The sequence below is a fragment of the Salminus brasiliensis genome, chromosome 9 (genome assembly GCF_030463535.1).
Source record: "Salminus brasiliensis chromosome 9, fSalBra1.hap2, whole genome shotgun sequence".
NCBI classification, from domain to species: domain Eukaryota; kingdom Metazoa; phylum Chordata; class Actinopteri; order Characiformes; family Bryconidae; genus Salminus; species Salminus brasiliensis.
Window position 1 is genome coordinate 26491480 of NC_132886.1, and position 12330 is coordinate 26503809.

General features: G+C 42.3%; 1 protein-coding gene across 2 annotated transcripts in view; it reads left to right on the plus strand.

The window, feature by feature from the left end:
* Positions 1-12330, plus strand: part of plxdc2b (plexin domain containing 2b) — a 160134-nt gene that overhangs the window by 81701 nt on the left and 66103 nt on the right. For both annotated transcript variants that reach the window (XM_072688056.1, XM_072688055.1), the window contains exon 4: positions 1002-1071. In XM_072688056.1, the coding sequence (XP_072544157.1) occupies positions 1002-1071 (70 nt within the window). The remainder of the gene's footprint in view (positions 1-1001; positions 1072-12330) is intronic.

A 12330-nucleotide genomic window follows, 5' to 3' on the forward strand; every position in this document is an offset into this window, starting at 1 on the left:
CAGAGTTGCCAAGCGACAGCCCACCAACCTTCATGATTTAGAGAGGATCTGCAAAGAAGAGTGGGCCAAAATTCCCCCTGGTGTGTGTGCTAAACTTGTGGTTAACTACAACAAACGTCTCACCGCTGTGCTTGCAAACAAAGGCTTTGCCACTAAGTATTGAGTGTGTTTGGCAAGAGGGATCAAATACTTATTTTCCTCATTGAAATACAAATTAATTAAAATATATTCTTTAAAATTATATTCTGGATTTTTGTCTTGATATTCTGTCTCTCCATGTTAGAATATATCTACCATTAAAAGTGCAGAAGGATAGTGTCTTTATTAGTGGGCAAACAAAGAAAATCAGCAAGGGATCAAATACTTCTTGGACTCACTGTATATATACCCCTAATTGTTCCTACATGTGGTGCATTCCTAAATGCACCTCCATCTCCTCAAAGAAACTTGGGGAACGTTCAATATTCGAACTTCCCTGCTGCTTTTCCACTCTCAGACGGTGTGTTTGTGTATAGCAGGGTTCTCTCCCAGAATACCAAAACTTCTAACAAATCAATTTTGGCATAACCTGTCTGCTTCAGTATTCTCAGGTAGTGCACTGAGTGAATAACTGCGTCAGAGTGTCCTCGTTTATCGTAGCGGGAAAAGAAGCTGGATCACTGCAGTGCGTTCTGGCATTATAGCAGTGCATTGCCTTATCCACCCAGCATGCTAAGCACATTATCGCCAGTAAACAAGAGAACCCACAGCGGACAGACTCACCTCAGCTAAAGAACAAAGTCAGACCTGCTCATTTACTCTGAGGTAGAGAGAAGTTTTCATTGACTAACCGCAGAATCTGTCCACTGGGTGGATATGAAGGCTCATCCTGCATTTACAAGTAGCTGGTCTGTCAGTCTTTCTGCTTAGGTCAATGGCTTATTCAGTGGCTCAGTAAAATGCCCTCGATCTTAGAATCCTGACCTGGATGCATATTTTTTCATTGTTTTTTGCCTCCACAGCGGGTCAACCTTTCCTTTGACTTCCCCTTTTACGGACATTTTCTGAGGGAGATCACTGTGGCAACAGGCGGTAAGTACATCAGGCTTCTACAGAGGGCGGTGTATGTGTATTGTCATGTATGTGAATGTGCTTGGGGGGTAAGAAGACTTTAAGGCCCTTTTTGCTGATTAGTGGCTAGACAGACTGAGCTGACTGACTGTATTGATGGCCTGTAAAAAGAAAGTCCAGCTATAAAGAATAAAAAACAATGACAATGAGTAAACAGTGACAGAAAGTGAATAGACACCAATTAGCATTATGCTGACAGAGTCATAGTAAGCGGTGGTACCAGCCATCTTAGCATGTTTGTTTAGACTAATCCAAAGGCTTCCTGCTTAAATGTGTGTCTGAAATCTGATTGTTTGGGGTGTTTATAGTGTTTTAAAGGTGCCAAAAAAGCATTTATTGAGTATTTTAAGTCATTCCTTGATATATATACATAGAGATTGACAGTGACTATGGTGGGGGAAAATGCACAGACATTGTGTGTTTGTTAAAAAGCAATTATGAGCAATGACGAGCAAGGTTTACGTAACCGTGACTGGATCACAGACGTCTAGCCTAGCTTAGCTTTTAACACTGCCGCGAGAAGTGTACCCAAGTCTTACCGGATGATGTTGCTTTCCTCTCTGGGTCCTCTGATTGTCCATCCGGCATCACAAGCGGTTAGCTAGCTGAAGAGTTTCCAGTAGCGTCTGATAGGGTTAGCTTCTAGCCTTGCATCTGGCTACCACCCTCTTCCCCATCCATTGCTGCTCTTTCTCGGCTGTTGCGTGCTTCCTCCAGTCAGCCCACCTGGTTGGCTAGTGTCAGCTTTAGCCTTTCCCATGTTCGTCCTGAAGTAGCTGTTGCGTTTAGACCTCAAAAGACTTTTGCTAGTGGGCTGGGTGTATGTGAATTTTGGGGGGTGTATAAATAATGAGCCAAGCCGGCGCTCATTCCAACATCAAAAAACGCCACGTGACAAAACCATGGGTAGCTGATTCCGAAAGATTTGATTTCTCATCTTCAACATATTTGGAAGTCGGGTCAACTCTTGACTAGATGTGTGACTAGAGGGACATTTTGATAGAAGAATGTTCAGCACAGAGTTGATTTGACGAAGTTTAATCACCAGCTCTGCTCACAAAAATAACTCAATATGTCTGCCTCTTCTCAGCAGCGCTCTGCACCCAAGCTAAAAAAAAAACAAGCAATTCATATTCTTAATGATTTGGGCCTGCAATAAACAAGGATTACACAAGGTACGAGGAACAAAAACAAAAACCAAAAGACTAAGATATTTTCCACAGAACCTTCTGTTCAGCCTGACATGGTGCAGCCGGTACATTCTAGCAGCTGTGCAATACAGTAGATAACTGCTGCATTACGGTGGAATGAGAGAAGAGGACAAGGATAACATCCAGCTGCTCCAGAATGAAAACTTTACTTTATAATCTGGTTAATTGCTTGCTAACGATTAATTTTCAAAGAATAACTACTGTAATGATTTCTCCTGTTTCCTTTTGTCCTGATGCCGCCCAAGCTCTATTCGGCAGCTCATTATGTGAAATGAGCTCTGTGATGATAAGCTGTGTTAACTGTCAGAAATGAAATTCAGCTGTAATGATGTCATGCTACCTGATAATACGCAGTATGATCTTCTCATTGTCAGCATATCACTACAATCTGCAGCAACTCATAAAGAAAGGGTCAGTTATGTGTCGGAGGATTTAAAGGAGTAGTTCAGGAAATTTAATGCGCATCATTTATTACAGAAGCCAGAACAAGTTTGACATGATTTAGTTTAGAACAGGAGATGCTTCATCAAATCAGATCAGATTTATTTGTATAGTGCTGTTTACAAATCAGTAAGAGGACAAGAGATCAACAAGACATGAAAACCTAAGACCCCCAGTGAAAAACTCCCTCAGAGCTGGAGGAAGAAACCTTGGGAGGAACCAAGACTCACAAGAGGGATCCATCTATCCTCCTCTGATCAGAACTATTTAATATTGATAAAAGTTTTAGCTTACCTGTTTAGAGGCAGTGGTGGCTCAGCGTTTAGAGTGCCGGGCTATTGATAACAGGGTTGTGGGTTTGATTCCCAGGCTCGGCAAGCTGCAAGGCCCTTTACCCTCTCTGCTCCCCGGGCGCTGGCGTTGGCTGCCCACCGCTCTGGGTGTGTGTGTACTCACTGCCCCTAGTTCACTAGTGTGTGTGTGTGTGTTCACTACCACAGATGGGTTAAATGCGGAGGGCACATTTTGCTGTACAGTGTACACTGTACAGTGACAAACACCTGCACCTTTAAATAAATGTGGTTGGTGTGACGCAACTGATAATACCACTACCTGCTAGTGAGCTTCCACACCACGTGGGAGACTGGGGTTCGATTCCCAGTCTGGGTGACTATGCTGCGCTACACCAATAAGAGTCCTTGGGCAAGACTCCTAACACTACACTGGCCCACCTCTGTAATACGAGTAACCCTGGATAAGAGCGTCAGCTAAATGCCATAAATGTAAATGTAAATAAGGTCTACCCATGGCATCTTTAGTAAACTGTTTCCATCGATTTGTTTATAGATTTTTATATAATAACACATGTTTTGGCTGATCAACTGTATGTGGGGTCAGTGATAAATCATGTTCATGTTATTTTACATCTCTTTAATCACCACCGTATGTCCACTGCAGTAGTAGCAGTAGCTCAGCTACTGTCTTAAGATTCATTTGAGAGTGAAGGCAAGGCCTTTCTTTCAGGTCAGTTTTGGCAGCAGTTTTGTTGATGTAATCTACTGTCTGTTATTCAGATGGAAATGATTCACACATCTGGATCACTTTTTGGGGAAGTAATGAAGGTAATTTATTTGTATGGAGGGTGGGAGAGGGTGTACAGTGTCTGCTCTTTATGTGTGTGTGTGTGTGTGTGTGTGTGTGTGTGTGTTCAGGACTCTGTATGGTGTATTGTGTGCTGAGGTAGGGTTGGCCTATTTCTTTGTGATATGAGTTAATAAGCTAAGCCTGTGCATCTTTTTCTGGAGCAGCGTTTGTCCCACTTTTGCTTTCTGTGTTCTGTGTGAGGGGGGGAGAGCAATGCATAATTGATTACTTCTTGTTTGAGCGTGAATAAGCAGATGGGTGGGAATAGTTTATGGGTTTATGGTCTGGCATTTTAGATGCTGCAATGGCAGTCAGCATTACCGTAGATATAAACCTGTGTGTGAGTGAGAGAGAGAGAGAGAAGGTGTGTTCCTACCTGGGATTATTTCATTGTGTATTTATTGAGATGCACTGAACTGGAAGCTCTGGTTTTTGATTACTCTCTTGACTCCTTCTGTTGATGGATTGTTATTGGTTTTTAGCAGAGCTGCAGTACTAAGCCAGAAGTTGGTGCTGCTGCTGAGTCGCCGCCAGGGTATTCCAAAACAGAAGTTCTGGAGAGTTCAAGGGCTCCACGCTGAAGAGCCGCTGGCTTAAATCCAGCTTAGAATTCAGAGGTTTATGGACCAAGTGCTGGTGGCATGCTGATAGCAACATTTGCTCTTCCTTTTACTCAGTAGGAGCTAGACACTTCACAAGCCGCTGCCCCAGGCCTGCTGTAACACTGTTTACTAGCTGCCAATTTTTAGATTAAAGTACCCATATTCCACGTTTCTTGTATTTTTTCTAAAGTTCAGCATGTGTGTGGATGTGTTGACCTAAAACAGTCAAAATTGTATTTTTTACATGACCAGCTTACAGTGTCTGTGTATTCATTAGAATTATATAGGGTCTGTTTTCTGATTGGCTTAGTAGCTTAGTTGTTAGACTAGAATTGCTCCTTTCAGATCCTTTAAAAGGCCAGGCCAGAGCCAGGAGCAGCACAACATTTAAAGGTCCCAAGGGATGCATGTATTGGTTATTTGACATCATTTTTTGATGTATAAATAGTCAATATGTGAGGATGGTTTAACACCCCAATTTACAACTTAGCATGTCACTGTAGGCCACATGTGTATGTGTAGGTCAACTGGAAACCAGAAAACATTGTCAGTGATGGGACCAGGAGGGGGTAAACATGTTTTAGACTGCATACATGCCTAAATGGGACCCATGTAAGATTAGGGTGTGCTGTAATGATGGAGCCCATTTTAGGATGTCCAAACCCACCCAGAACCAATGCCTAGCCCACATTTCACCCGTGCGAGCCCGAAATGAGCATGTTGGCTGGGCCGTTATTGTTTCTCAGACTGAAATACAGTATCTACTTTTATTGGCTGGTTTACAGCACTACAGCAGGCTGACAGCCACATGGCATAGCCTAGCCCTGGCTAGCTTACTGGATATAGCTGTTGTCCTCTTTGGGTCATATTGGTGGTCCAGTAGGCACAGTGCACAGTTAACTAGCTAAAAAGATTGTTGTAAGGTCTGGTAGGGTTAGTTTTTAACTTTCAGTTCTTCACATGGTAGGCTACCATTAGCTTTTAGCTTATATGCCAAATACAGTTTTCTCTAGAGCACCTTATCACACAGTGGCTAAATGACTGTAGGCTGAATGGGCAGTTAAATATGAATGTGTGTCAAAACCCTATGGAATAAGAGGTGTAGGGACTGAAGGGGCAGGGCGAGTAAGTTTACAGTGTTTACATAATACATCAATCCCTTTTCAAGGAAACAAGGACTTTTCATTTTCATTTTCTGTGACATGGCTTCTTTAAAACCTTAAAAAAGGTTTGAAAGGTGCCTTTTGAGCTAAGCCTTTAGCTCACCTGCCGAGCAAGCCCTCTTTACATCATTCACAGATTCGCTGACAGTTGCTGTCAGCTTTTCATCTCTGTTGGTTGGCTGCTGGTGGGTTCAGGTTGGGGTTATTAGACAGCAGCAACCTGCCACCTCTCCCACACCTCAGATTTTTATTCTTTTGCCTGTGCCAGCTCTTTCTGTGGGAGAGAAGTCAATACAGCGCCAATGTTTTTATCGATTAGCCTACGGTATTTTACTCCATCACTCTGATGGCACAGATGTAGTTCCAGAATCCAGCATTGGCACATATGATGATCACATGAGACATAAACATAGTTGGAATACCACAAAATTATTGGCGCTGTCCTGTCAAAACCTTGTATCTCGTATGCTGAAATTTCATAATGAATGGACCAATAGAAATTCTCTGAAATTACTTGGAATCTAATATTTTGCCTTAATTTCTATTAAAGGTTTGGAAGTGACAGTGATGATTAACTGTATACTTAGATCTCAGTTCTGTGTGGCATTGACAGCAAGATCAATGTCACAGTTTGTCACCAGACAGAGGCGGACATACTCGCAGGATATTTTAATGCCAGACAAGAAAACAGAACAAACAGAAACCAAACAAGCAAAGCTTACTAAATAAACACAAAAATCCCATAAACAGGCCAAATCTACAAACCGTGAACTGACATGGCCGTGAACACAACAGGAACATCTTCTCACATACATGCACAAGACCAGACAAGGGACAACTGAAACAAAGGGGTATTTACAGACACTAACAAGAGACTCACAAGGAACACCTGGGACTAACAAGCGGGCGTGGCTACAAAGGAGACACTGGTGGAACACTAATGGACAGGGGTGGCTAGGGCAGACAAGACACAAACAGAGCCATGTGCTTGGGAGCACATGGCAAAACCAAACAAAGGCAGACATGACAACAAGGGCAGGCATGACAATCAATAAATGACAAGAGACCATGATGTACAATGATTTTGACCTTGGAGCCAGTTTGAGGAACAGAAACACAAAATTATGTGTAATTCTCAGCCCAAATGTAAATGTAAATGTATTTGACCTAATGTAAAACATAACATCAGGTAAATGATGCTGAATTATGTTCAGTTGAAACTCAATGAATGGAAAGTATTGGTTCTAGGGTCGAGCCGAGCCGTACTTGAAGCTCGAAGGGCTCTTGGTGCAGATCGGCTTTTGAGCACTGCCATCAAGTATGGAGGGGCTGGTCCGTTCTTGGCTTTGTAGGCCAGCGTCAGGGTTTGATGATCAGCTGTAGTAGTTCAATTTGCCCAGATTATTATTCAAGTTAAAAACCATGCCCGAGTTTTCCAGGCTCAGGCATCTTGAACAGTCCCTTTTTTTAGGTTTTTTTTATGAATCTCCATAACAGTGATTTGGATTTTAATGAATTGATGTGTGGTTATATGTGTTTATATCCACAATTTGAATGCCAACACATCTGATTTCAGAACCGGAACTGTCCATTTCACACACTGAGATGAAGTAAAGAGACTTGAACAGGAGACTGCATCCTATCAAAAGCTGAAATCACAACACAATTGGTAGCAAGCACCAAAGCCTGAAGCTCCGTTCTGTTCATTTTGCAGGTGAAGATGTGAAAATAGAGCACCACTGTTCACCTGAGGAAACTCTAGATGTAGTAAAGGGGCCAATAAAGCCATGGTCCTCTAAAAATCCATATATTTGTTGAGGATGATATGACACAACCTTTTGGATGAAAAAAGCTCATTTATTATAACGTTATAACTTACATGATTACTGCAGCCTCTATCTACAAACCATGCTTAATGCCAGGTGTAAGCTAGAGAGGGTGCAAAGCCTGGAACACTCGGACTGGGATCTCTGGAATGATGGATGGTGGTCCATCCTTTACTTTTGAGATGAGTTGGAGAGTTGGGGATGAGGTGGGGTGGTGATCATCCTACATCCTGAACTCACTAACTAGCTCCTGGCTCTAAATGCAATCATATCAGTACTGCGTTGCGATTCCAAAGAAACATTGAATGATGGTGTCTCAATACTTTTGTCCATATAGAGTAGGCTTAGCTTTGTCTGTTGGACTGTACACGCTTAAAAATCAGGATGCAGCAGAAGAACCACGATTAAGATGTGTGAGTGTGAAGAACTTCAGCCTAAAGGTTCTTCAACACTTCTCCCACTACAAGCATGGTTCTTTATGGAACCGAAAGTGGTTCTTCTGTGGTATCTCTCAAAGAACCCTTTGTAGCACCTTCATTTTTAAGAGTGTGAGTTCTTCTCAGTTGTCATTTTTTATATTTAGCTTGTCGTGTTTATACCTGTCATGCGTTGTAACAGTGCCTGACTGCAGGAGGCTCCTCAGCTGGGCTTCTGTATTGAACCGTATTGAAATGACAGGTGTGATAAAACAACCACTGCAGCTTCAGCCAAACTTGGGTAGCAGTTTTTTGGGCTTCAGAAAGCCGATTTCTACTACAGTGATGTTTTTCAGCCTCATGTGTGACACGATGGGACAGTGACGTTGAAAAAAGCAGCTTGTTTTGCCATTTAATCTTGTCTTCATTGTTGACACCTTTATGCTGGTAAATGCATTTACCACTTGATTATAAAACACTCGTTGTTATTATTACGCTTGGCTTGTTTATTTTATATCAGTCAGCTCACGTTAAATGAAAAATGACAGAGCTGAACAAGAAATGATGAATGAACCCCATCCTTAATGTTATTAAATCTGCACGGTTTCAATTACATCCTCTCTACGTTTATCACATCACCTGTCAGTCCAGTCCGACACTCCAGTAATGAAATCAGTCTGTCTCTCACTTGCACAGATACAGCTCTTCTGGTTTAAAGAAGCTTTGCTTGTTTTGTGGAAATGTGAGATGATCATTTAAAGAATAAAAAAGGGATAGTTTATTCAACAGTCATATTTACACAGCTTTACCCTTTTCTCAGATGTAGTTGATCAACCAATACATGATTGGTGTGTGAAGTTTCTACTTACTGTCTATGTTATGTAATGTTGTTTTGTCCATTATCATTGTGTACTCTGGCATGCAAAAGTTTGGGCACCCCAGTCAAAATTTTAGTTACTGTGAAAGCAACATTATGTAGCATCTGTACCTTAAAGTATCAGCTTCAAAATCATGCTGATTCTATACTGACCTGCAAAATGGAGAATCCTGCAATATTGCTCTACCTCAACAGTCCACATTCTTCTTTCACTTTCAGTGACTGTTCTGTCTCAGCTTGAACAGTCTCAGCTTGTCCAGAAATGCATGTTTTATGCATGTCCTTTAGTGATGAGTTCTTATTTCCTGCCTGTAGGGGGAGCCCAAGAGCAGGAAATACCCATTCTCACATAACGCTGCCTCTAAAGTGTGGTTAGTGGTGTTTGCTAGCTCTGCTAATACTCACTGTACTGGGCTGAGAGATGGACTTTCAAGAGGGGCATCCAGTTAGCGGTGTTAAAACACTATTTACTCTGCGTCCCCCACAAGGCACGTCTCTGGAGTTATGGTCAATCAGATATGGTTAAAATACATAACAGCGACTTTCTCAGCAATCGATTTCTCATTTCTACCAGAAGACTCCAGAGAGAAGCTTACAAGAAGAAGGAAAGAAGGGTTAAAATGCGATAGAAAACAATGTATGTAAAAAAAAGTCTTTGGCGCTGACCCCGTCCTTGGCCCAGGTATTGAAACATCTGGACCCTCATAAGGCAATAACCTCCTGGGCTACCGGACGGGACCAAATTGATGGTGGCGAAAAGAGATCTTTTAAAGACGTGTGAAAGCAGTGACTGATTGATTCAGGTGAAAGTAACCTAGCATAAGGGTCTCCTAGTAGAAGTTTCTCAGCACTGGATTTAATTGGCTTCAGCAGCAATGCGCTAGGTCCCTATTGGCATCTAGTGATTAAATGAGGAACTGCAGCGTCCTGTGACCAAAATAAGGATCATATGATCTGACCAGCTCTCAAGGTTGGCTAAATATATTTATTGGCCCATCACGCATGCATGTCTCTTCCAGAATTTGCTGGTATTTAATTGAATCTATTCTACCCTCTACCAGTAAAATGTTTCCTGGATCAGTGGCTGCAACACGACCCCAAAGCATGATCAGTCCACTCCGTGCTTAACAGTTGGAGAGGTGTTCTTTTCATTAATATCTACACCTCAAGTCAAGTCAAGTGGGTTTTATTGTCATTTCAACTACATACAGAGTACACAGTGAAACGAAACAACGTTCCTTCAGGACCCTGGTGCAACATAGACACAGTGCATACAGAACACAAGTGCAACACAATACAAGTGCGGACAGACAACACAACACAGTACAGACAGAGAATAATAAATAATTGCCGGTAGTGTGCAAATTGTGCAATGTATAATAAATAGAGTCCAGTGAGGTGGTAAAGTTATTAGTGCAAATGCTTTGTGCAAAAATGCTTCCCATTTTATCTGGGGTAAATGGTTGGAGAGAGAGAGAGAGAGAGAGAGAGAATGTAACAGAAAAGACATCAGTTCAGAAGTTGAGTTGAGTTGAGAAGTCTGATGGCTTGGGGGAAGAAGCTGTTGCAGAGGTTGGTGGTGTTGGACCGGATGCTGCGGTACCTTCTTCCTAAAGGCAGGAGGGAGAACAGTCTGTGTGAAGGGTGGGTGGAGTCATCCACAATGCTGGTCGCTTTACGGATGCAGCGGGTGGTGTAAATGTCCATGACGGAGGGGAGAGAGACTTCGATGATCCTCTCAGCTGTCCTCACAATGCGTTGGAGGGTCTTGCGGTCAGAGGCGGTGCAGATCCCAAACCAGGCAGTGATGCAGCTGCTTAGGATGCTCTCTGTGGTCCCTCTATAGAAGAGGGTGAGGATGGGTGGAGGGAGACGGGCCTTTCTCAGCTTCCGGAGGAAGTAGAGACGCTGCTGGGCTTTCTTGGCTGTAGAGCTGGTGTTCAGGGACCAGGTGAGGTTCTCCGCTAGGTGGACACCAAGGAACTTGGTGCTCTTAACGATCTCCTCAGAGGAGCCGTTGATGTTGAGCGGAGAGTGGTCTTGTCTTGATTTTCTGAAGTCAACAACCATTTCCTTGGTCTTCTCTACATTGCAGTGAAGGTTGTGGACTGTACACCAGTCTGTCAGCTGCTGCACCTCCTCTCTGTATGCTGACTCGTCGCCTTTGCTGATGAGACCCAGCATAGTTGTATCATCGGCGAACTTAATGATGCTGTTAGAACTGTGTTTCGCAACACCTGTTTTCGTCCAACATATTGTGCTCATTGCAGCCAAAAAGTTTAATTTTAACTTCATCAGTGCACAGAACCTGTTTAGACGTTCCATTGGAAACGTCTGACGCTGGATTGTGTGATGAGGGCGCAGGAAAGGTTTTCTTCAGATGAACTGGCCCATTGGTGGTGGCAATTTTCAGGATAATGAAATTCTGAATATGCCACTGATATGTATGATTTGTTTATCTCGATCTTTCATGAAGATGTCTCTTTTTATTCCATTAGAATTCCTGGTTCCCAGGTTCTGTCTTCTCCTCATGTTCTCTCTAATCCCAGACCACATCCCAACGCAATGTTTTGTATGCGTTTGCCGTTGTCTGTGGATTTGCATTTTCTCCTTGTTCTCTAATTCTGTCTGTGTTTGTTTGTGGATTGGAGTGAAAGGCGAATCGTGCACAGAGAGAAAGATGAAACAGGAGAACAGAGGGAATAGTACAGAAGAAGTGTGAGCAGTGGAGAGAAAAGATGCTCAGCCCAGCACTGGGTAAATAAAGCGATGTGGTGATGTACTCTGAGAAGACAGCACTGAAGCATTAAAAGAGAAGAGAAGATGCAATAAACAGCAACCTTTACCTCTTCAACCTCTTTATTCCTCCTTGGTTGCAAGAGGGAAAGATCAATAGCATGAAAGCAGTCTTTTACTGATGGTGTGATTCAAGTATTTGATGGTATTTAATTAAATGTATTCTTCCTTCTACCAGTGAATCATTCCCTGTGCCACTGGCTGCAACACACACCCAAAGCATGATCAGTCCACCCCCATGTTTAACAGTTAAATCAGAATCAGAAATACTTGATAGATCCCAGGAGGGAAATTGCAGTTGTTACAGTTGCAGCTGTTCGTGTAAGAATAAACACTCTATAAAATAAACACTATATTAAAAAAATGTAAGACAAAAAGAGAAAAAAATGGAATATTTACATATGTATAAATGATATGAAAATAATAGTGGTAACATTGCAGTAACTGTGATAATAAATATGGAACATACTGTATAAAGCAGTTCTAATTATTGCACCTCTGAGTTATTGCACATATGAACAGTATAATTTGAGCATATAGAGTTTGCTGGCCACAGGTAGGAATGACCTCCTGTGGCCCTTCGTGGTGCATTTCAAAGAGGTGTTCCTTTCATGAAATTCTGCACCCTTTTTTTCTCTGCAGCCAAAAATCTCTATTTTCACTTAATTAGTCCACAGAACATGCTTTCAAAATAAGGTCTTATTTGTGCAGGTGTCGCTGCACAGTGGAACAGTGCACCACCACT